Raw genomic sequence first — 25,353 nt, forward strand, 5'->3', positions numbered from 1 at the left:
AAATTCCATCATTTCTATTGTTACCTTGCAGTTACCCCCAAAGTAAGTTTCTTTCCCCTAGAAACCAACAATCTCTTAGTTATTCAGCTTTCTCTGAGGCAGTTGTGGCTTTTTAAGTGTAGGTTTTCTGTGTGTGGTATAAGCACTGATTAAAATCTCAGAAATTTAAGTCCTATTGGCCAAGCCTTTATCTGTCCTCACATTCAAAGAAAATAACTTCCTCTGAAATGTTTAATGTAGAAAAAGTTTCTCTGAAAGCTTTTTGCAAAGAGAAATCAAATGCTTGTGAGGAAACAGGTAATTCTGATCCAACAAAGGCTGCTTTGCCCATCCTCCTCCTTGTAAAGCAGTGGTGGGGAGTGCGTGGCCCTTGTACTGCAACTCCCATCAGCTCTAGCCCACCTAGCCAAGGGTAAGGGATGATGGGAGTTGCATTCATACAACATCTGGAGGACCACACCTACCTCATTCCTGCTGTAAAGGTTGCTCTCTTTTGTTTTGCTCAGAGAAGGCTGTTGCTCCTCAAAGGCACCCCAAGGCTGCAAGTGCATTATATGCCTATTACTACTTGCTTGAGAAAGAAAAGGGCAACATCTTGCACCTTGCTTTTTCCCCAACATTTCTGATTGTCTTTAGGAATGAAATTTGAGATCAGCTGGAAGGAAAGGTGGTTCAGATCCTATGCCCTGTACCTACAGACGATGGTTTAGAGAATCAGAAACGTGCAGCTCACAAACTCCCTCTTTCCCCTCTTCAATGCTAATTATCTCTAGTTCTTGGTTTCTTCTAACCATTGTTTGCCATGATCTCTGAATGAGGCAACCCATTGTTTGGAGGCAATCCCGGTTAGCACTACCCATTCTTTGGAAGATTGTCTTAACTGATGTGAAAATCAGCTGGTTTTGCATTAGTCAGTTGCCATTAAAACTATAGAAGTACACCCCCCACCCCCACAGATAAAATTATTCCATCCAGGGAGAAAACCCGGCTGCCAATCACTTTCTTTAGCCAAAAGATTCTAACCATGCCATTGTCAATCATGGAGCTGTATAGAGAAATGTAAATACAGACAGTTGTATATTTATACATTTATATATTTTTGTTCACCTGTTAGGCTTTTTGGCAATTTTTTAAAAGGTGCTAAATACACAAAAATAGTGAAAATAGTTTATTTTTTCCAGTTCATAATAAAATTGTACTTATATAAGCCAAAATTGACTCTTTTTCTTTTTACATGAACATAGTTTGCATAGGAATTGATTGTCCGTTGATTTTCCATTCCCCTTTGTCTGGATTTCTTTGTAAATGAGTCCTATGGAAGTTCCCTAAATGTCTTTAGTGTTGAGGAATACTTCACAATACTTCACTTTGACCCCCTGCGCAGCAGTATTTACATTTGAGCATCAGGTTGATGTTTAATCTTTGTTCACATGACTATAATTGTAACTTTCAAAAGCACTGAAGTTTTCTTAGGGGGCTGGTTCTTTTGAGGTCAGGATTAAATGACAGAAGGTTAAGAGTTAATGCATTTTTTCATTTTGATCCTCCTCACCAGGGGTGGCTAAGTTGTGGCCCTCCAGATGTTTTGGCCTACAACTTTCATCCCTCTCCATTAGTGATGTTGGTTCGGGCTGATGGGAATTGTAGGCAAAAACACTTGGAAGGCCCCAAGTTGCACACCCCTGCTCTACATATTACTTAGAAGCAAATGCCATAGCTTTAAATACAGTTTACTTATTCTATTGTATTTTAGGAGGAAAAAACCCTACCCTGCCTTTCTACTTAGAATCATAGAATAAGGCCATTGAGTCCAACCCACTGCTCAGTGCAGGAATCCACCTTAAAGCATACCTGACAAATGGCTGTCCAGCTGCCTCTTGAATGCCTCTAGTGTGGGATTGCCCACCACATCCCTGGGTAATTGGCTCCATTGTCGTACTGCTCTAACAGTCAGGAAGTTTTTCCTGATGTCCAGCCAGAATCTACCTTCCATTATTCTGTGTCTTGCATTCTGGGATGATTGAGAAGAGATCCTGGTCCTCCTCTAGGGGACACTTTTAAAAGCTTTCAAGATGGTTCTCAACAATATTTATTTATTTATTTATTTATCAATCATATTTATACCCTGCTCCTCAGCCAAAAAAGGCTCTCGGAGTGGCTTACACTTAGCAAAAAAAGCAATATAAACAGTTAAAACAATATTTTTTACAAAGCCTCAAAAACAGTTACAATTAAACAGCCCAAAGGAATAAGCCGCAGATTTTCCATCAAAAGACCCGTGAGAATAAAAAATGTATTCACTTGTCTGTTAAAAGGCAGCAAGCTAGTTACCATTCAGTATCATGAATATGGTGCTGCCATACATAAAGCCCTAGCCACAGTTGCCAAACACATAACTTCAGGTGGGGACACCTGGAGCAGGATAACAAAGCAAGTCTCAGAGATTGGGCACGTTCATATGGGAGTATTCCATGTCCAGAGTGCAGGACATGGAATAATGGGCTCAAGTTACAGGAAGCCAGATTCTGGCTCAACATCAGGAAAAATGTCCTGACTGTTAGAGCAGTACAACAATGGAACCAGTTACCAGGGAGGTCGTGGGCTCTCCTACTCTAGAGGCATTCAAGAGGCAGCTAGACAACCATCTGTCAGTGATGCTTTAGGGTGGATTCCTGCATTGAGCACAGGGTTGGACTCGATGGCCTTATAAGCACCTTCCAACTCTACTATTCTATGATTCTATGAGTGGGGAGCCCTTCAGGTGGTCCAAGTCATTTAGGTTTACTTGCCTCTAATGTAGTATTAGTATTGCTGTGGAATTTTATGTTTCCTTAATGGGATGTTAAGTTTTAGTTTTTTAATTCCTTTTTATGTAACTTAAGCATTTGGGATAGACCAAACTATGCATTTTAAACTCTTACCAGATTATGATTTCAGTATTGAGAATCACTGCTAATAATGGGTACCAGATGTGTATCATTGAGACTTGACCTGTAAATTGGAGCTTGTTTCCAGAGCCTTGGGGCTTGGAACTGGGTGCCGTCATTCAATCACATCCATGGTACCCACATTTAGATCAAAGTCAATTGTGAGTTTTCTCCTATCGGAATCCTAGCATTTCTGAGAGAATAAGGAGAATACATGGTAGGTTAAAGAAGTTAAAATAGGCAGCACAGGAAATGGTCCCCCTGGATTCTTAGTGGAATTGTACAGTGGCAAGCTTTGGGACCTATATTTATGATAACTGTACAAAGTTTGTGGCTAGTAGAAGTAATTATGGCTATCCAGTTGACATTTTGCTTCAATCAGGCAATTAAAGATTAAAATCTAAACAGATCAACTTAACCTATTGTAAAAATAGACTTCCAGATAAATGTGACTCCAGGTTGTGATGCCAAGTCATTGACATTGAAATACATTGGATAGTATCCAATTTTAGTCCTGTGTAAAGTAGACCCATTGAAATGGATGGGACTTAAATTGGTCATGTTGGAATTTACTTAAATTAAATTCATGGGTTTTAAGACTTAAGATGAAAGATGGATCAAAGGCAGATTTTGCTTGAAAGCTCATAATAGAAGGGTGTCTTAGAAATATGTCATCATTTTCACTCATATGCACCTGTATGTCTTTCTCTCTTGGTAGCAGGAGGCGTCATCCCAGGATTTGAGAAGGTGGCGCTCAGTGCATCCATTTCCATTGGAGGGTCCTCACATTTTCTAGAGAAGTTTACTTCTCTGTGCGAAGATTAATTGCTTTGAGACCTTGGGGCCTTTGACCAACTAAGATAGAGAGACCAGCTGGATCATCTAGACTGATGAAACCTCCTGCATTTATGTAACGATTTTCTTGGCTTCCCTCACATCCCAATGGGTTTATTCAGTTCACAAATGACAGTTTTCACTTGGGTTTGAGGAAAGTGTAAGAGAACTTGCTTTCATAGTTTTGTTTAAAGACAAAAGTTGTCGTTTCTGAAGCTGTGAACAATTGCTGCTCATGCATTCACTGACTGGAAGTGAAGTGCTGAATGGATAACTGTGCAGTACAGTGGCTAATACCAGCTACGGCAGGGGGAAGGTTCCGTCTACGAGAGGCGTGTGGTAGAAAGTGATCAGTTTTGGGGCTTTAGGTGAGAGTGTGTCGAGGGGAGTTTGGTGTTATCAGTATTAGGACAGAACCTGACCTTTAATCATTAGCCAGGCCTGAGTGCATGGTAGAACTTCTACAACATCTTCCAAATATATCTTGGCGGTCCTCACACCCAACCAGCCAAAGAACTTTAATGTGTAGCAGCCCTGTGGAGGGAACTGAACCCCGGAGAATGAGAACTCTAGCAAATTGCAATGATGTACATTAATCAAAATATCCTGCAAAGGCGAAAAGGGAGACAAAATAGAGAAAGTGATTTACAAACAACAGCTGCAGGAGCTGTCCCTGGTAAACAGGCAGTTGGAACATGGCAGGGAACCCAGATGAGTCATGACTCACAGTCAAGCATTCACTGGATTTTCTGCCTTGTAATATGTGGTCTGACTAATACGTAAGGAGGTCATTTAAGCCATAGTTCTGCTTAGGAGCGAGACTCCCAGGTAAACTGGGATAGACAGTATGTTGCATGCAGTATACCTTCTTGCGCTGCAGGTTGTCTCAGGATTCCTTTTGCCCAATGGAGTTTTTTCTCCAGTACACAGTTAGGAGGCTGCAGGTGGCAGAGGCTCTATTCCTCTCGCCCAGCACCTCCTGAGCAGACATTTGGGGTCTATGAAAGTCCAAGCCCACATATGGGTTTAGCAGCACTGGTGTGTTTTAAGCTTCCTCTGTGTTGTTTATTGCTGAGCATAGCCAGAAGAGTTGAATATATGGCTAAGGTTATCAGGTTACAATCTGGAGATGCAACTCTAGGTACAATGGCTGGGGATGGTGGCAAAGAAGAGCAGAGTAAAAGATGGACACCCTTTCGTAGCAGTGGAGCTGTTAGGACCATGGATGCCCTCTTCACAGCTTACTAGGCAACTCTATTAGGATTCTGAGGCCTGCAACGTTTGCCTGAATTTGCCATCTTGGCTAGCAGTTGGTCTGCTGGCTTCCACTACAAATAAGGGAAACCCTTTGAACCAGCTGACGTCCAAAAAACAAGGAGTTCCAGGCACTGTGGGAAGTTGTTCCTAATAAATGGTGTTGCGAAGCTGCAAGATCATTTTCTCACTAGCTCAGGTTTTAAAAATTTATTTATTTATTTATTTATTTATTACATTTTTATACCGCCCAATAGCTGAAGCTCTCTGGGCGGTTCACAGAAATTAAAACCACGGAAAGCATAATAAAACAAACAGCCTAAAAACACAAATACAAAATACAATATAAAAAGCACAACCAGGATAAAACCACACAGCAGAGATTGATATAGGTTAAAATACAGAATTAAAACAGCAAAGTTTAAATTTGAATTAAATTAGGTGTTAAAATACCAAGAAAATAAAAAGCTGGTGAACCTCACTGGGGAGCTCATTCCATAGTCGGGGTGCCACAGCAGAGAAAGCCCTGCACATGGATGGGGAAACCTGATGATGTCACACGGTGTGATTTTTCTGCATGTTACTGGGGTTGTTGGGGGAAGAGGAGGAGGAGACATGAAATTGCTGGTTTCAGCAGAAGCCACATATCAGCTTTAATGTCTAACACTGCCAAAAGTTTTGTCTGGATATAATTCCTCTTTTAGCTTGTCTATGAATTATGCATCTGCTGTTGAAGGTGGAATTGTGGAACACAATCTTCAAATATATTCAGGAAGCTGTGTAAATTCTGCAGTTCATATAATGAATACAAACTCTACACACACTTTGTTCTTCTATTACATCAATGTCAAAGTTGTATGCAGTGGCGCGCTATCAAACCCTGAGGCCCTGTACTATTGTCGCATACACCTGACACTACAAAGTTTTAATTCACTTACAGCTCCCAAACAAAGCCTTTGATTCAGATTGTCTCTAGCAGAGGCGTTGCCCAGGCTCACAGGGCACAAGCTAATTTGTATGCATATATATAGAAATGTATAAAAAAACTTGCTAGGATTTAAATTTCACAAAAGGAAGCCAATTAATTCTCAATCCAAATCACTCCAAATAAATCGTTCAATTAATTTGCACCCCAACCCAGATTACCCAAATTATTATTTGAGTATGCATTTCCCTAATTAGTTTCCCACCCATATAACCCAGCTCCAAAATCAAGCTTCCCATTGATTTCCCCCAATAATCAATCATGCCATTACCAGCCCTACTGAATTTAAATAGTTCTGCAGCCCTTGGATTCGGCCACATATCTATTGCTTTGAATAAGCAATGCTAGGTCATCCTCATATCAAGGAGCGTCGTATCAAAGAATTAAGTTAAGCTGAAAAACACGCTTAGTGTTTATTGCAGAGTGCTCTGATCTATGGTTTACTCTGGGTTTTCCAGAGAATTTCTACTCTTACAACGAAATGGTCCCTAGTCTTTCTGCTGTTCCCATAACACAGCCTTCCCTAACCTGGCGCCCTCCAGATGTGATGGACTACAACTCCCAGTATCCCCCCAGCCAGCATGGTAATGGTTAGAGTTTGTGGGAGTTCTAGTCTGAAACACATGCAGGGCACCAAGGTTACAGATACCAAAAAACAGGGTCATTTGGAACATATGCAGCAATGATGTAGTTCTTACAATGCAGAGACTGCCAAGTCTTTTTCAAGGCAACCCCGTTTTGGAAAATACCAGTCTGTCTTGGCAACTAGCCCCTTTCTTTTCCAAACAGCTGATGTGTCTCACTCTAGTATAGGCTGATTCAGAGCAGGGTGGAGTGAGCAGCCTTGGTGGATTTTATTGATTAGCACAGGCAATGTACAGACCATTCATCATTGTCCGAAGGGCACATGCGTTGTTTTGACACTGTGCAGTGTCGGCGTCTCTCAGGACCTGAAACCAGAACACTTAATCACTCCTAACTTGCCACTATCGATACCCTGTTGGGTTTCGTGCTTCTTATTAACAGGGGTGCAAGGCTAGTTCATTGGATGGGAGCTAAGGAGGTCAAGGCCTTTGTGGCTTGTTCAGGCACTTAAGGCGCAATCCTATGCATGTTTAGGCAGGGGAAAAGGCCTACGTCTCCCAGCATGCCCCAGCCAGGCTTTCTGCAAACCCAGTCCCCTGCTTTGAACATAGCCTCAAATCTGGGTGACAGTGTTGATCTATAAGCTTTATGCAGGTTCCTGAGCTCTATGGGCTGGCTGTCCTCTTCATGAATCTGTTGGAATTATTGGGAATGTTGCTGGCAAAAGAACACGTGGGCACAAAAGACACTAGCTCTGGTGCTTGAAGAATTCGTTTTAATTTTTTAAAGATTTATATCCAAAGGTGCTCAACGTTTTGGACAGGGAGTCCTTCATCAGGAGCTATAGCAATTCAAAATAAACAAGTTAAAATAGAAAAGAGGAAAGAAGAACAACACCCAGAAACTAAGTGACATTCTTTGAAAAATTGCTTTGTGAATCACAACTATTCTTATATGTGAGATTTGTTGTTAACAGAAAATTGCATGGAAAATTTCCAGCCTTTATACCTTATCAATCATACAGGGTAGGTATTATAACTTGTTATTCATAATGAACAGATATTCCAGTTCAAAAGTCAGTTTTTTTTGTTTTTAACATTGCGTCGCATATTAAAGATAGCAAGTACCTTTTCTTTAATGTATACAAACAGTGGAATTTATACCTTACAGAAAACATATCTTATTCTTAACACAAACTACGATAATACACTCATACTTAACACAAACTATAATAATACAGGCACAAGGAAATCTAACCTGAAAAAAGTTAATGAACTGCCAAAGAGCTACTGTAGTGCAAGGTTTTTCAAATTGCAGTCTGCAGTCTATACTACCGTGGTTTTCAGCGTTCTGTGCCGGAGCTGCGTTTGTAAATTTTAAAGAGTCCTGTTGGCAAGTCAAGGTCATATTTATTTATTAAATTTATATACCGCCCCATAGCCCAAGCTCTCTGGGTGGTTTACAAAAATTAAAAACAGTGAACATTAAAAAGTATACAAAATTTAAAACTATCAAAAAAATATTAAAACAATGGTATAAAACAGTATCCATTTTAAACAATAGTTCTGGGGTCCATTAAAAACAAACAAACTTAGCATATGTTGTTAAATGCCTGGGAGAAGAGAAAAGTCTTGACCTGGTGCCAAAAAAGATAACAATGTTGGTGCCAGGCGAGCCTCATTAGGGAGATCATTCCATAATTGGGGGGCCACCACTGAAAAGGTCCTCTCCCTTGTTGCCATCCTCTGAGCTTCCCTCAGAGTAGGCACTCAGAAGAGGACCTTAGATGTTGAGCGCAGTGTATGGGTAGGTTCATGTCGGGAGAGGCGTTCCGTCAGGTATTGTGGTCCCAAGCCGTGTACCCTATCTTGCCTAATTAAATAGGATCAGTTGTTTAAGGGAACCTGAATAGGTTGTGATTCTGACTTTACTTAGCTCCATTGGCACAGATTTCGAAGTGTGATAGAACAAGTATAATACTTATCACTTAGGCGTTGTAAGTGTTCCATTCTAGTGATTCGTTAAGACCTTCTGGGAATAGAGATTTCAAGTGCAGGATCCAGAATGCTTCCCTTTTGCTCAAAGCATTCTCATTCCGTCTTACTTTCTCAATCACCCAGAATGTCAAGGAGTCGGATGGATGTTTTTTCTCCGAGAAATGCTTGACTAATGGCGCCCCGATTCTATTGCGTCTCAAGTTACATAGATGTTCTCCTATTCTGAACTTAAGGGCTCTTGATGTTTTCCCAATATAGATTTTCTGACAGGGTCATGAGATGGCGCACATCACCCCCACTGAGTTGCAGGTTAGAAAGTCTTTGATGATTATTGACCTATCATTGTAGATGTCCTTAAAAGACAAAGTTTTCTTAGTGTGTTTGCAGTGTCCACAGGGATGAAATCCCTGGGGTTTGGGCAAATTCCCCAATGCGGGTTGAGTTATGACTTTTGGTATGTTCTTGGTGTGGTCAGAATGTACCAACCAGTCTTTTAAGTTCTTAGTCCTTTTATAGATTACCATCAGTCTTTTGTCGAAACCCGGTAGACCTTGTAGGATGTGCCAATTTGAGCGTATGTGGATTTCAAGTTTTTTAGTTACTGAATCAAACGGCAACACACAGGAGATTTTGTTGTTGTTAGTGTCAGATTTTGTTCTAGGATGCAGAAGGCTGACACGCCGGGGTCGTGAGCCTTTAACCCCTGTTTCAGGGGCAACAATTTATCCCAGATGTTGAAAGGAGTCAGCTGCTGGCTTGGACTTTCTCCTCTGTTCCCTGCCGTGCCCCCCGCAGAGCGGCTCACTGGTGCGCTGCTCCCCACCCCATCACAGGCCATAGCCCAGGCATGCAGAACCCAAATTGGGTGGGGTCTGGGAGTTAGAAGGGTCTTGATTTGTGCTGCCCTGGCTTTGCCTGCCCCACCCTGTTCCTGTAATGGGGACAGGAAGTGAGGTGGGCAAAGCAGAGCTGGTTGAGTCCCCTTCGGGCCTCCGTCAGAGGAGTGACAGGGCCTTGGCTGGCCCTGCTCTGGCTTTGCTGTGCACAGACTTTCTGGTTGGAGAAGCCAGGCATGCAGCAAAGCAGCCACATGTGTGTGTGGTGGTGGGAAATCCCTGCTGTTATTTCTGATCTGTGATAGGGGATAACAGTGGGGATTCCTCTCCCCTGCATCCACTACAACCTCTATTAGAATCAGGGCCTTTGGAGGGGTTTGGGCCTGCAGAGGCAAGATGGAAGGTTTCATTCTGGCTGATAATTTCTTAAATCAGTGGGTGCCAAAAAAACCTCTTTATCTACTGCCATTTCACCCAATCAGCCAGTCCATCGAGGCTGCCTTTACATGGGCAAGGATCAAGAGAATTGAATCTAGAGTATCCCTTCCGTCTCTTCAAGGACTTCTTCCATTTGCAGAAGGGACCAAGCTCTACCAATGGCTCCTGGCAAGATCAAGCAGAGGCAGTTTTTGCCAATTCTCTCTCCCCACTGCAGCCCCCGCCCCCTGTGCAACCTCCCACATTCCTCCAGAGAACCCCCCAACTCTCCTGAGTAGCTTTTCACAGGCTACAGGGGGGAAGGAGGAACCGGTGAAAATGGCCTCCTTTCCTCCAGCAGAGTAGAGAAGTTCGTCTGTAAGCGGAGTTCTGTTCATGGAAACTTTGAGGGAGGTGAGGGAGGATTGTTTTGTTTATTTTATTTTTATTTACTATTATATTTACACCCTGCCTTTCCCCCCCTCTTGCAAGGAACCTAAGGCATCTTACATGGCTCTCCATTTTGTCCTCACAACAGCCCTGTGAGTTAGGTTAGGCTGAGAGTCTGTGAAGCTCACCCAGTGGGCTTCATGGCCAAATGAGTACTAGAATCTAGGTCTTCAGAGTCCCAGTCGAGCAATCTAACCGCTACACCACACTGGCCCTTAGTGTGATGTTTATGATGTCCCCATGGACATATAGCTTCCATTGTAATCCTTCCAAGACATTAATGTTGGGAGAAGTTGTCCTTGTAAAGATGTATGAGAAGTGGTTGACCTTGACTAAATTAGATATACTTTTTTTAAAAAATGGTGACGTTTTGATTGCGTCTGAACTATTTTGCGGCCCCTTTGCAGCCAGGTGTCTGGGTCCCACACTGATAAGTGGGCTTTCCCCTTCTATATAAAGTGGCTCCTACCTGTGAGCTGGACAGTCAGATTTGGAAAAATGACGGGGAAAGGTCTGCTGTGGTTTGGTGAGTATGTCTTCATCCCTCTTGAAAGATAAAATGTTTCTTGAGCTTTCAAGCCATAGAGTCAATGTGTTACATACAAAAAGGTTGCCCAAGATTTCTTCTGAGGTGTTCAAAATGGTGTCAGGTGCATTGGAAGTTGTTCACATAGGACATAGAAACTTTCAGGGCAAAATGGGGAGTTATTTCAGGATGGGGAGTGCCTCTCAAAACACTCTTGAGTATCTTTTTTGCACCCTGTACCACTCTTCTTTTCCTGATCTCCAGCTTCAACACAATTTCCTTTTGAAGTAAGGCATCTTCTTGAGGTGAATCCAGCCAAGTCAGAAATATTTAGGTAACAAGAAGATGACATTACAGCATCATGCAGCCAATCAGGCTTCACTATGTGGTTATGTTATGAAGCCAAATCAGAATGAAAGGAGAAAGCATTGCCCTCACTCTGAACAGGCTTCCTGCTGTAATCAATAATATTTGGGTACACAATGATATAATGAAGCCAAATCACAGTATGGGCAATGGTTCCTGTGAACATTTTTGCCCTGTCTTGCAAAATATTCAGAAACAGATATGAGATGGTGGTGATACATTTCACAGGGAGCAAATGATTTTTTGCATGAAACAAGATTCCTCCATTTTGGTTCAACTCTACTATTGAATGCTGACAATATTATATTTAGTCATTTCTAACACATTCACCTTTCTCTTGCAGGGCTGGCTATTTTGCTGCAGGTGCAGCTTGGTAAGAACCTTTTCGTATGAGATTAATTAGAATAAAGTAAGGGTAGTTCTATAGTGAAGCCAAGTAGTTAAGCTCATGGTATTCATTTCACAGCTGCAGTCCACAGTGAATACAACTGCAGTCATGTTTGTCCTAGCATTAATGTTCCTGGAAGGGGTAATGCTCTTTAGGAGTATATTTTATTGATATTTTGCTACAAGGAGTTCATAGGGGAACATGGTTGTACAGTGGAAAGGTTAGTGAAAGAGAGACTGGGCTTCCTGGAAGGAAGATGGAATGTTTCGAACTACATGTTGTGTGATTCTTTCCTGCAATTGTTTGCATAGTGCATGGACGGTGGGGAAAGGGACTCCTTAGCTTTTCTCTTTCTCGTCCCCAACCCGGCCGTCCATGTGTGTGGGAAAGGTCAATAAAGGAGACCTTGCTGCATGCATGTAGGCCAGGAATAGCAATATGGCACCCATAGGCACCAGTTTGCTGTTGGATACCTTTCTTGAATTGTTCTACCCCCCCTCTTCCTTTTATTTAAGAGCCTAGAGTGCCAATTTTGGTAGAAAGGCGAGGTACAAATCAAACCAAATCGATCAATAAATACATTTCTATTTTAAAATAACCCCCTTCCTTTCTGGCAGCTGGGACCACTTCAAAGCAAATTCAGGGCCTCCAGCTGCTCCCAGCTTCTTTCCTCACGAACGCTTCTAGGCCACACTCGGGGCTCAGAGGAATTCTTGGGAAATGAAGATGGCAGGTGGCTGCAGGCTGATGCTTTTATCTACAACGCACCAAGTTTGTGGTGGTGTCCAGGACAGTTCCTCAAATTGCCAAATGGGCCCCAAAAGGTTGGCTATCCCTGTTGTAGGCTCTTTGTATGATTTGGAGCCCTAATCACACAGGTTTCCAAATCGGGGAAATGCTTGTCCAGCAGACTCCCCTTTACAGATGTTTCCCTCAATGCGTGCACAGAGGGAGGTCTGCACTGGTGGTGGTTGCAACAGTGAGGGTGTGGCCAATGGGTGTGGTCCCACTCTGCTCCCCACATGGAGGGAATACCTGAAAGGGCCACTGATGCATGTTTAGACAGAAAAAAGTCCAGCATGGTTAGCTGGCAAATGCTGGGAGTTGTAAGACTTTTTTGTAGGATTCGTACTGCATGTGTCTAGTTTTGAGCCAGAAACAGTGATTTTTTTTTTAAAAAAAAATAGCTCGGTTGGATGAGGCACAATGAAGTTAGGAAATGTAAGTTCACCCTGGCTTCCTTTTATCCCTCTCTTTCCAGGCTTTGCCCACAAACTTGTGTGTTACTTCACTAACTGGTCCCAGTACAGACCAGACCCAGCCAGATACTTTCCTGAAAACATTGATCCAAATCTCTGTACTCATTTGATTTATGCCTTTGCCACCATGAATCAACATAAGATTGCACCTTATGAATGGAATGATGAAGATAGGCTCTTCCCAGCGTTTCAAGCACTGAAGAAAAGGTCAGTACTTTCCTTCCTGAACTGTTTTGAACTACCTATGTCTGCACATGTATAAACATGCACACACACACACACACACACACACACACACACACACACACACACTTTTAAAAACCTCTACTTCTTTATAGCATGGTGGTGGGTTGTGTGTGGGTAGTGTTGTTGGTTTTTTTTTAGTATACATCATATTAATTGATTACAGGGGAATTCTTTTCAAGGGATCTATGATAATGTTGATATTTATACTGGCAAAGAATACCTCTGTGGATTTACAAAAAAATGCTAATGTTTTTCCACTCAACGTTTCAAAAAGAATCTTTTAAAATATCACTTTTTGACTCTGAGCTTAAAATGCAAGTTTATGTTTTACAGCAATCCCAATCTTGTCACGCTGCTAGCAATTGGAGGCTGGAATTTTGGCACTCAGAAGTGAGTAGTACCCTTTCTCTCTCCCTCCTTGTGAACAATATTAAGACTTCATTATAGGGCAGCCAGTTACGTTTTGCCAAAAGAGAGGAACTGCATCACCAGGAAAAAAGACAAAAGAGGGCACTCCTATGCATAACGTTTGCATATGCCAATGTCTGTATTTGTAGGTGCAAATTTAGAAATAATAACTATAATGTAAATAGAAATATGAGACATCTTCCCATCATCAAGAAGACTGACCAGGTGACCTCTGTGCCTGCTCAGTCTGTTCTCCAGGGCCAGATCTACATCAAGCAGATGCAGCACCAGCATAGACTTTGCTCATGTTTAAAGGGTACCTGACAGCATGGATTAAAGCAGGGACGGACAGTGTGTGGCCCTCCAGATATTTTGGCCTACAACTCCCATCAGCCCTAGCCAGCATAGGCAATGGTGAGAGATGATAGGAATTGTGGGCCAAAACATTTGGAGGGCCACAAGTTGCCCATGTCTTCCTTAAGGTAAGGAGCTTGCTGCAATTTTCAGGGTGTGAATTGTGCATCCATCGTCAGCTGGATGCACTTGGACCGTGAGATTGTGGACAACACACAGCTCTGATTATGAGAACGTGTGATATTAGTGGCAAAACACATGATTGTATCTTTGGTTTCGTAGAAAGATATTTAGGTTGCAATGGTATGTACATCAGGGTATGTGGTAGAGATTGTCTACGGCCCTTTCTACACCTAAGGATTATCCCAGGAAAATGGAGGGATCGTCCCTGCGTGCTCCCGGGATCCCCTGTGTGTCATTTGGATGCACAGGGATGATCCCGGGATAAATGGCTGGTGTAGACATGCCCTATGACTTTCCTCATCTCAGGTTCACTGAAATGGTTGCCACAGCTGCCAATCGTAAAATCTTCATCGATTCGGTGATAGAATATCTCTGTAAGTTTGGCTTTGATGGGATCGACCTGGACTTTGAATACCCAGGATCTAGGGGCAGCCCTCCTGAAGACAAGCATCGCTTCACCATCCTAGTTCAGGTGAGAAACCAACACACTGGTTGGAGACAGCTTTTCTACTGATAGTCCATGCAGCTGAGAATCAGTACTAATGGTTGATTTCCAAAACATGCTTGGAACTATCCTATCCTAGTACCCTCCACAAGCACTTCTGTGTAAAAGTCCTGCATGGCTAGTTAGAATGGGACTTAAATACTGCATGAAAGCTGTAACAAGCTATAAAGTAATCCAGACAATGCCTTTCTAGTGTAATTGGGAACATAGCCTTTCGGATGTTTTGCACATTATTATTGTTATTGTTATTATTATTTCTGTACTGCCCATAGCTGAAGCTCTCTGGGTGATTTACAAAAGATTCGAGGACTTTCTTTTATCAATGCTTTTATCATTGACAAGGTGGCTGGTGAATTAATCCTGATTTTAACCTGAAGAGGAAGTTATTACTTGCATGGGTCTATGGTCAATATTGGAAAGGAACGGTTTCAGACATTCTGGAAATTATTATTAATTCTGAAAACATCTGCTATAGGAATGTGTGGGGAAAAATGCTCATGATGAACAATAAGAAGATTGAAATGTCTCCCCATCTCTCTCCATAGGAAATGTTGGCTGCTTTTGAGAGCAATAAATGTGAAGGGAAGAGGTTTTTAATCACAGCAGCGGTGTCTGCTGGCAAAGGAACCATTGATGCAGGATATGAAATTGCTGAGATAGGAAAGTAAGTAATGTGCAGCTTAACTGGGGTTTCCGAAAAGCCATTTGAATTTGATTCTCGCATGTCCTAAGTCATTGGTCAAAACTGTATCACGCCAACTGACTGCAAAACTACTACCAAGGCAATGTTAACACTCCCATTTTGCACATCAGTGACATTGGTGCAAACCTAAGAAGATTTAAGCTTGATGTCTTTGACATAACATTGGTTGGTGTTGGTCCTAGCATTTCCTGTGTCATTGGTCTATTAAATAACCTCATTCACTTTTGTTTTGTTTTATTTATGCCAGAGTTTTAGATTTCATCAGTGTAATGACATATGACTTCCATGGAGGCTGGGATACTTTCACAGGACACAACAGCCCCTTGTATGTTGGATCCAAAGACCAGGGCGATTTCAAGTATTTCAACTGTGTAAGCTTCCTGATCCTGTAAATACCACTTGTGTATTTTTGTTCAAGAGGCCAAAGAATGAGCTGAGTTCTAATCCCCCTCCCAACTGTACCTCCCCAGGATTATGCTATGAAATACTGGAGAGACAATGGCGTCCCAGCTGAGAAGCTTCTGATGGGATTCCCCACCTATGGACGCACCTTCAGGCTTACTACCTCAGACACTTCTGTTGGTGCACCTGCCTCTGGTGCTGGCTCATCTGGACCTTACACCCGTGAGGCAGGCTTCTGGGCTTATTATGAGGTAAACAGCCTGGTCTTGTTCATTTATTTATTTTATTTATTTTTATTGTGTTTAAATATATATATTTAAATTATTCTTCATTTCGAATGGATATCAGACCTGTATAAAACGACTAAGCTGAATCAAAACAAAATAAAGTACAATAATACAATAAAGGATGACTCCATTGGTACTGTTCCTCCAGTGGACGAGAAACCAATGATGGAACAGACTTCCCTCTCTGCAGCCTCCTGCACACCCCCAAATCTGCTCTGGAGGTCTGGGGGACTGCAAGGGAAAGGAGAAGATGGAGAAGTCCTGTTGCACAAACAGATCTGTCTGCTTATGTGATGGTTGAATCCAACCCCAAGAACACAATAATCAAATAAAATAGATTTTAAAGAAGTTAAAACAATAGAGCAGCAGACAAGCCAACCCTTAAAATGCTCTTTCGATCTGTGTCTCACTCATCAGGCTTTTTTTGCTTGCCAAAAAAGATGTGATTACACTCACTTACCTGCTTCCACAGTAGAGCCTTTTACCACTGCTGAGGCATTGCTTTTCTGTAAATAGCTGGTCCACACAGCATTTAGCACAGTGCTAGATCAACTTCAATTGCCATTTCTGATGGGCAATATTTCTCCATAGTAGACTACCAACAGTGCCTTGGACAATGACTAAGAAAGGAGATGGCTGAGTCAGTAGCATTACTTACAGAAGCACCAGGTCTGGGTCCTGACATTGAGCCTGAATCTAGCAACCAGCAGAAACTGAGCCAGATCTCACCAAGGAGACAGAATCTTGGTTCCAAAAAGGCCTCATGTGTTAGATCTACTCACACCTGCAGGCAGCATACCTGGCAAGAGGAAAGACAACAGAGTGCCAAGCTCCAGGCTGGAGGTCTATTGCTTTAAAGATCCCAATTCATCAGAAAGGGATGGATCCTGGAAGTGACAGTTAGGATGAGAGACTAGGAGCCCTGTCAGCAACCAGCCCTTGTCAGCACAAGCTGTCCTTGGATCTGTCCATGGTCCTGAAGGGTTTTCTCTGACCACCCTTGTTTTCTCACCCTTGACCTTTAAGTAGATACAGGCTCCTTGCATGTCAGTACAGCTATGTGCTCCAAACCCGTGCGTCTGTCAGACTCTATCATGGGCTTCTCCTTGCCAGGATTGGTCAATAATGTAAATTCATGAGAAATTGCCATTATGCAAATGTCCTTGGCAACTTAAAATACTAGTGTATTGTTTGAAGGTTCAGTCCATTTTATTGGTTCCCATTGAATAACCCCTCTGTGAATTGCTGCATGTTAGTTTCTCTTTTGATGGGACAAGCTACTGATTTTAAGTGCTTCTACATGAGGCTTTTATTGTGCCATTGCCCTGCCTTGTTCACAGAATTTTATAGGGGGTTCAGATGACGTTGTCTACATGTATCCCTCCTGTGTTTTCGCACTGCTTCTTCCATCTTTTCTCTTACCGCAGAAAATCCAGTAAGGAGAAAAGGATGGAATAGCAGCACAGTTGCTTCTGATTAGTAGTGTTAGGAGCCCTCTGTTTGGAAGAACACTTGTTCTCATTACCTGTACTCAGTCTTAGGCCAGATCTACACCAAGCAGGCCCCCGTCTTGACAGCACTGCTTTGGCACCATGAGGCCTCTGGCTCCCGCACTTGCGTTCCTTCCCAGCATCTGCATGGGAAGGAACTCAAGTGCGGACTTTCAGCCACCGCTGCTGGAGCACTGAGCACCGGGAGGGATGGAGGAGGAATGAGGCAGCCAGAGGAGGATGAGGAGAGGGATGCAGGATGCCCGAACCACATCTCCTCCCTCTGGCTGCCCGTTCTCCCCCCCCATTTTTTAAAACTTTTTATTATCTGTATTTGTGCAGCTACACAAATAAAAAAAAAAACGGGGGGGGGAGGTATGGGCCCTGTTCCTCTCCTCCCCCATTTTAATTTTTTATATATACAGAGGCGTGGGGCCTGTTCCTCTCCTTCCACCCCCATTTTTATTTACCGGGGGCTCTCCTGAGCTCCTGCAGATCCGCCCCCTTTCCTGCCCAGCTGATGGTGACCAATCAGGGGGCACCTTTGGCTGTGACATGCCTCCATGGACAAAAAAGTCAGGGTAAGTGCCTGACTTTTTTTCAGTGGAGTTTCTGGGGTTTGCCCCCAATGGCGGCTGCATCAAACGCCTCAAGGCAAGCCCCATGATATAACACTCTGAATGCGGTAGACACACATAGGATTGCACTGCTAATGGCAAAAACTAATTTAGCCTTATCCTACAATTAGGTGCTCAAACAACCTAAGGCAGGATCTACACTACTGCTTTATAAAGGTTTATAACAGTATTGACAACTGTTGGGGACCAGGACAGATTCCATATACCATATTTCTTCGATTGTAAGATGCCATTGATTGTAAGACGCACACTAATTTCAGTACCACCAACAGAAAAAAACCCCCTAAGACACACCCCATTTTTAGAGATGTTTATATGGGGGAAAAAGTGTGTCTTAGAATTGAAGAAATATGGTACCAGTTGTCAATGCTGTTATAAACCGTTATAAAGCAGTAGTGTAGATCCTGCCTTAGATTGTTTGAGCACTTAATTGCAGGATAAGGCTAAATTAGTTTTTGCCATTAGCAGTGCAATCCTATGTGTGTCTACTGAGAAATAAGACTCATTGAGTTCAATGAGTCTTTCTCCCAGGTAAGTGTATAGGATTACAGCCTAAATGTTTTATTATGTAGTGTGTATATTGATGCGTGTGAGCAATTTTAAAGACAGTTATTTAGTTTATCAATTATTGTTTCTTTTGTCCAATAGCTGCTGAACCACGGCTTCTGTGCATTGTCCTCTGTTCCCAGGTTCATGCTCTCTCTTTAGATAAGATTTGACCTAACTATATTTGACATCGAAATTTGGCTTAGACTCAGAGTAATAAGAGTTTATCCAGAGAAATATATGATGGTCTGGGGATGTTGTGATATCAGAGAACAAGGTTCATCCAAGAATCCTACTCACTCCTTATTAGATTTTAGGCTGCTTGGTCATCACAAAGCAGACTTCCTGGAGGCTGATGTCCTTGACTTGTTTTTGTATTAGGACTTGCAAAATGAAACCTTTTGTGATGTTTCCACAGATCTGCACATTTTTAAAGTCTGCCACGGTAAAATGGATAGATGACCAGAAAGTTCCGTATTCCTACCAGGGGAATGAATGGATTGGATACGACAACATTTGCAGCTACAAACACAAAGTAAGACTATTGTGTTTTAAATTTTACCATTTTCCATATATTAGAATATGCTTGGACTTAATCCTCTGAACAGTAAGATCTGCATGATGGGAGATTCAGGACAGATAAAAGCAAGTACTTCTTAGAACAGTGCATAATTCAATGATGAAATTTACTACCAGAACATGTAGAGATTGCCACCCACCTGGACGGCTTCAAAAAGGAATTAGACAAATTCATGAAGGATAAGGCTATCAATGGCTACTAGAAATGATGGTTATATTATCTCCAGTATCAGAGGCACTATGCCTTTGTATGCCTGTTGCTGGGGAACATGAGCAGGAGGGTGCTATTGCTCTCATGTCCCACTTATGAGCTTCCCATCGGCATCTGGTTGGCCATCGTTGGAAAAGTGTCCTGGACTAGAGAGGCCTTTGGTCTGAGCCAGCATGGCTCTTCTTATGCATCTTCTATATTGCTCTATGATATTGTGAGGGCAAGTGAAAACTTTCTGACTGAGTGCACACTGAAATATTATTTAGCAAAGATAAGAAACATCACCCTACAAATAGCAAGTAGTCTTTGCAACAGACGTGAAATGGAAAAGAGATTCTGTAAAGTTTTTGTTAAATAGCTGTATGTGTGTTGTTTGTTAGGTCAAGTACGTGAAAGAGAACAATTTTGGAGGTGCCATGGTTTGGGCCATCGATCTGGATGATTTTCTGGGCACTTTCTGCAATGAAGGAAAAAATCCTTTAATCTCTGAGCTGAAAAGACTTCTTGAATCAAATGGTAAGATGGTGTTTACCACTGGAAGAGTCATTGAGCCCTTTTTGCTCAGTTATGATGACATTCGCCTGGATACTGAAGGACTATGTTAACTTCAAAAGACCACTTGACTTACTATTTAAATTCTCATATATGCCTTAAAGGCAAGTGGTGATTTGGTATCATTTGCAAATTACCAGCAAAATGTATGGGTTCTTTCTCTCATACAGGTTACTAGGATCCTTGCACTGCAGTGAGGACATGTTCTCAGCAACATGGCCACTGCCACCCTCTGAATTGCCTTGCCATCACTTGCCGTTGTCCAAGCTGTCACACAAAGGCATTTGTTTAACTTTGGAAAGACGATAAGATTGAGCCAGGTTCCCTTTGATTTCTTTGTGTTCCATTTGGTGGGCTTCTCATCATGAGAATACTCATGTCCTGTGATGACCTTAGCCTTCAAATAGTACCAAATGATCTTGGGACTGCAAAACAGTTGAGAGGCTTTTGAGGAATTCACAGTGACTGAGGTTTGGCCTGGTTCAGAGGTCTTTTCATTGTTAGTGCTAGGAGGCCTACTTCTTGAAGCACCCTGTGGGTGGGGGCTGATGCCTATAAAAAAGTGATGGAAGGAGTAGCACCCAGGTAATTTACAAGTCCAGTTGTGTGTCAACCATACGCTCCCACATAATCACCAGCAAACATCATTCCTTCATATGCTCAGGCAGCATCCAAGCAGGAAGTACATCTGCTATGTAAAGTTTGAATCACTCCTTTGATTAGGGCAGGCAACTTCCCCCCTTAAATACAATGCAATAAGTAAACTGCATTTAAATCAAAGACACATGCTTCCAGGTGATGGGTAGAGCAGGATAATATATAACTTGTGACACTCCAGATGTTTTTGCCTACAATTCCATCAGCCCTAGCCAGCAGAATCAATGCTGAGTGATGATGGGAATTATAAGCCAAAATATCTGGAGGGTCACAAGTTACCCACCCCTCATACTCCCCAATGAAAATAATAGCATTTATAAGAATACAAGTGGACTGACCATCTGATGTATATGTGAGTTCCCAATCAGCTTTCCTTAGAGGTTTAGAAATGTGAAGATCAATCTAGCATGATTTAGCATGAGTGTGGTTTTCTCACTAACTTGTCCAATATTCATTCTAGAGCCCATTGTGCCAGACTGCCCTGGGGAAGGGCCTGATCCTCCTCCTCCAGATACCCCTACCACACCAACAGAGCCTGATCCTGAAAAGCCAACTCCTTCCCCAGATACCACTACTACAACAACAAAGCCTGGGAACTTTTGTGCAAACCAGCCAGATGGCACCTATGCGGACCCAGAAGACAGGACCAAATTCTATATATGTTCTAACAAGCAGACGTTCAGCTTCAGCTGTTCAGCTGGCTTAGTATTTGATGATAGCTGCAAGTGCTGCAACTTCCCTTAAATATCAGCTGATGGTTTCCAGCAAAGAGAAATGATTAAGGGAGCAATTCCATGCATGTTTAGACAGAAAAACATCCTACAACTCCCAATTCCCTAACCAGCATGGCTAGCTGGGGCTTGCTGGGAGTTGTATGGCATTTTTCTATCTAAACATAGGTTTGTATCCTAAAATTATGTAGCTTTGTGGCCCACAGCAGGCCATTTTCTTCACATATCATAAGAATTGGGTATTTCCTCTTCCATCCCCATCACTTTCCCCTTATATGCCGTGTCTTTTAAACTGTAAGTCTGAGCTCTTTGCTGCTCCTGATATTTGTAAGCTGTTCTGGGAGCCATTTTGGCTAAAGAGCAGGGAAAACATGCTTTTAAAAGAACAAATAAAGCAAATATAATTCAACAGGCATGACTTAAGTGTGTTTGTGCTGATATCTTTCTGTAAAATACATGGGCTGGGTGCTCTTTCTTTAATGCATAATAAACAAACCATCATAGTTTGTGTCACTTCGTGGCTTGAATTCAACTTCCTCCTTCTGCCAGCAGAATGGAGACCACTAGCGGAAACAGGACTTCCCTATTCTCTCTTCCTCCCTCCATGCTCCCTCTAAATGTTCCCCAGATGATCCTCCAACCTTCCACAGCAGATCTGCAGCATGTAAAGGAGGCTGGAGGGGGAAAAGAGGACAGGGAAGTCTTGTTCCACCAATAATATCCATTCTGCTGGGAGGTTTTTTTTTATTTTTTAAAAAATACATTAGTAGCCCATTTCATGATTCGTCCAATAGTATTTTTAATTGATGAAACAAAGCATTCCAGGAGACTAGTGAAAAACAAACCCACATACTAAATATCTGAAAGTTTTTACTTCAAATGTTGTATTTTCCCTTTTAGCACTAACAACAAAACAGAAAAATAAATACTGTGTTAATGAGGGTTTGATACTTTACTTATCTCACAAATTAACCCTGCAAATAAACAAATCTCACAAATTCTCCACAAATTAAAAAGAAGTATAATATTATAGACCATGGTATCCTCCTGGATCAACTTTGTGGGCTGGGCACTGTAGGCATTGTATTACAGTGGTTCCAGTCACCAGGGTGACCATATGAAAAGGAGGACAGGGCTCCTGTATCTTTAACAGTTGTATTGAAAAGGGAATTTCAGCAGGTGTCATTTGTATATACGGCGAACCTGGTGAAATTCCCTCTTCATCACAACAGTTAAAGTGCAGGAGTGAACAGCTTTAAAAGAGGGCAGGGCACCTGCAGGTTTAACTGGTGTGATGAAGAGGAAATTTCACGAGGTTCTCCATATATACAAATGACACCTGCTGAAATTCCCTTTTCAATACAGCTGTTAAAGATACAGGAGCCCTGTCCCCCTTTTCAAATATTCACCGTATTCCAGTCTTACTTGTGGGGTAAATGCCGAAACAAAGCATTCTAGGAGACTAGTGAAAAATGAATCTACGAACTAAATACCTGAAAGTTTTTACTTCAGACATTCTATTTTCCCTTTTGTTGCTAACAGCAAAAGCAGAAAGACAAGTACTGTGTTAATGAGGGTTTGGTAATTTAGTAATATTGCAAATTAAGCTCACAAATTAACAAATCTCACAAATCTCCCCACAAATTAAGCTTTTGTAGTTTGTGAGTTTTGATGTGTTGAACATCAGTGGGCAATACCTTGAATCAGATGTTTTTGAAGATGCTTCTATCTGGAACAGAAAGCATGGAGGAAGATACATTAGCACCAACTAACAGAATCAGGGAATGCAACCTTGGACACTAGAATCTTGCTAGAATAAAGATGAGGACTCCAAGAAACTGTCTCTTAAATAAGATTAGTAGTGTTAACCTGCCACATGAATGAGCAGTTCTGCCAAGTGAAAACCAGAAAAGTTCATCACCAAACATTTTGAAAAATGAAATGCGTCATATTACCAGGAGCTGGACTAAATTTGTCTTCAATGCTGTAATGGTTTATTACCACACGTTTGCTAATCTGGGGATACTGGAAGTACCAAGCACTTTTGGGGCTCATTCTATTTGCCCTCCAGGGCTCCACTTGATCCACGTACTCCCAATGTACTGTCTACAAGAGTGGTAAGGATGGAAAAGTTCTTGCCATAGGCATTGTAATGAACAGGAATACATCACATTCAGGTGTGATAAGAAACACATCAAGGTGGGGACTGTAGTGATTTAGATTCTACATTTTAGGAAAACATGTGATTGGGGACCTAACTGGATGTGACACCAGTCATGTGGCCAATCTTAATATGCAAGATATTTACATCACAATTTGCAAACATAGCAAAAGCAACAAAGAGCTTCTTTAAATTAAGGGGAAATTGAATTGTCTTACCAGAGTTTGCTTCCTGGTTCTCTTGTGCAGTTGTAATGGGCTGCATTACACAGGCAGAGAGGGGCGACCACATGATCTATAATTGAAAGCTCATAATACTGAGAGGGCTACAGTACAGTATTTTACATTTCCCCTCAACTGAAAAAAAATGGCTAGTGCTCCTATATTATATGATACCAGAGAAGTCAGAGGCTGGGTTCACATAACACACTAATCCCCCCAGCGTGGGGTTGTTGTTGAACCATGGATTATCGTGTTGTCTAAATACAGTGTGTTTTCTGCAGGGTGGGTTATTGTGTTGTCTGAAGGCAGCACATTTTCCATGGAGTTGCTTGTTAACCACCCTGAACAACCCAACAACGTCATGGGTTCTCAAGGTGGCTTGTTTGAGGAAAAAATAAATCACACTTTTGACTAGCCAGGCTGTCACAACAGCCACTTTGTGACTATCCACACCTTCCATGGAAGCCATTTTGTGGTGGCATCCACAGCAGTTTCTTAAATTCCCAAATATGTCCACGGGTCCAAAGAGGTTGCGGGGCCTCAGACAGAGTCTCCCCATCCTCTGCCACCTGATCCTTTTTGTAACTGGAGATGTCAGGGATTGTAACTCAGAGTTCAGCCTCTGAGCTATAGGCCGTCCTAATAGTTAAACCAACTCTGTTATTATTACATAGCATATGTACCTGGGCCATCTTGAATTGGCAATGTTGGGAAAGACTTCTTCCTTTGGTGTTTCACAACTCACAAGACCATAAATACTGGATAGGGTGACCATATGAAAAGAGGACAGGGCTTCTGTATCTTTAACAATTTCATAGAAAAGGGAATTTCAGCAGGGGTCTTTGTAGGCATGCAACACCTGTTGAAATTCACTCTTCATCACAACAGTTAAAGCTGCAGGAGCCTTGCCCCCTTGACCAGATACAAATGAGGGTAGGGCACTTGCAGCTTTAATTGTTGTGATGAGGAGGGAATTTCACCAGATGTTGCATGCCTACAAATGACACTTGCTGAAATTCCCTTTTCTCTACAACTGTTAAAGATACAGGAGCCTTGTCCTCCTTTTCATATGGCCACCCTAACTACAAGCACTAAAATCCCTGGGAAGTGTAAAGTCTTAGGGCCATTGCTCACATAATATTCTTCCTTTGGACAAATAACTAACTATTTTGGCACAAGGTCATATTTAGAAGCCGGAGTGTGCAGCTGTGTATAGACAGCTTCATTCTGTAAAATAGGCCCAATATTCAGATATGAAATTGGGTGCTGAGGCTACTGAATTAGGTTTTAAAATCATTTTTAATATATTGACAATGCTTGATTAATGGAAAAAAAATTTTTTAGTTGAAGTCGAGACTGGTTTGGGATGCTTCTCCTCTCAGATGGTTCAGAAACAGAATATGAGCAGCATATACAAGATAAATGCAATAAATAAAAATAAATAAAAAGGGCATTTCCAATAGGTGTAGCTTTGCTCCAACAGCACTTGTTGGGTAGCGGGCAGTCAGGGAGATGAACATGACCATACAAAGGGCTTTTCTACACGAGGGATCTTCCGCTTCCAGATTCTTTGTAGAATTAAGTTTGGTTCCTTTACCCATGTTTCTTTCTATTTTGTTTTTCTCCTTTTCTATATGTTCCATTACATAATAACT

General features: G+C 42.0%; 1 protein-coding gene across 1 annotated transcript in view; it reads left to right on the forward strand.

Moving 5' to 3' along the window:
• LOC134409270 (acidic mammalian chitinase-like) overlaps nucleotides 1–21,567 on the forward strand; it is a 22,110-nt gene extending 543 nt beyond the window's left edge. The window contains exons 2-11 of the mRNA XM_063141927.1: nucleotides 11,521–11,550; nucleotides 12,827–13,031; nucleotides 13,404–13,460; nucleotides 14,322–14,487; nucleotides 15,066–15,184; nucleotides 15,471–15,594; nucleotides 15,694–15,876; nucleotides 19,005–19,121; nucleotides 19,757–19,892; nucleotides 21,046–21,567. Of these exons, the coding sequence (XP_062997997.1) occupies nucleotides 12,952–13,031; nucleotides 13,404–13,460; nucleotides 14,322–14,487; nucleotides 15,066–15,184; nucleotides 15,471–15,594; nucleotides 15,694–15,876; nucleotides 19,005–19,121; nucleotides 19,757–19,892; nucleotides 21,046–21,329 (1,266 nt within the window). The 5' untranslated portion in view covers nucleotides 11,521–11,550; nucleotides 12,827–12,951 and the 3' untranslated portion in view covers nucleotides 21,330–21,567. The remainder of the gene's footprint in view (nucleotides 1–11,520; nucleotides 11,551–12,826; nucleotides 13,032–13,403; nucleotides 13,461–14,321; nucleotides 14,488–15,065; nucleotides 15,185–15,470; nucleotides 15,595–15,693; nucleotides 15,877–19,004; nucleotides 19,122–19,756; nucleotides 19,893–21,045) is intronic.
• The last annotated feature ends 3,786 nt before the right edge of the window (nucleotides 21,568–25,353 follow it).

The sequence above is a fragment of the Elgaria multicarinata genome, chromosome 1, assembly GCF_023053635.1.
Source record: "Elgaria multicarinata webbii isolate HBS135686 ecotype San Diego chromosome 1, rElgMul1.1.pri, whole genome shotgun sequence".
NCBI lineage: Eukaryota > Metazoa > Chordata > Lepidosauria > Squamata > Anguidae > Elgaria > Elgaria multicarinata.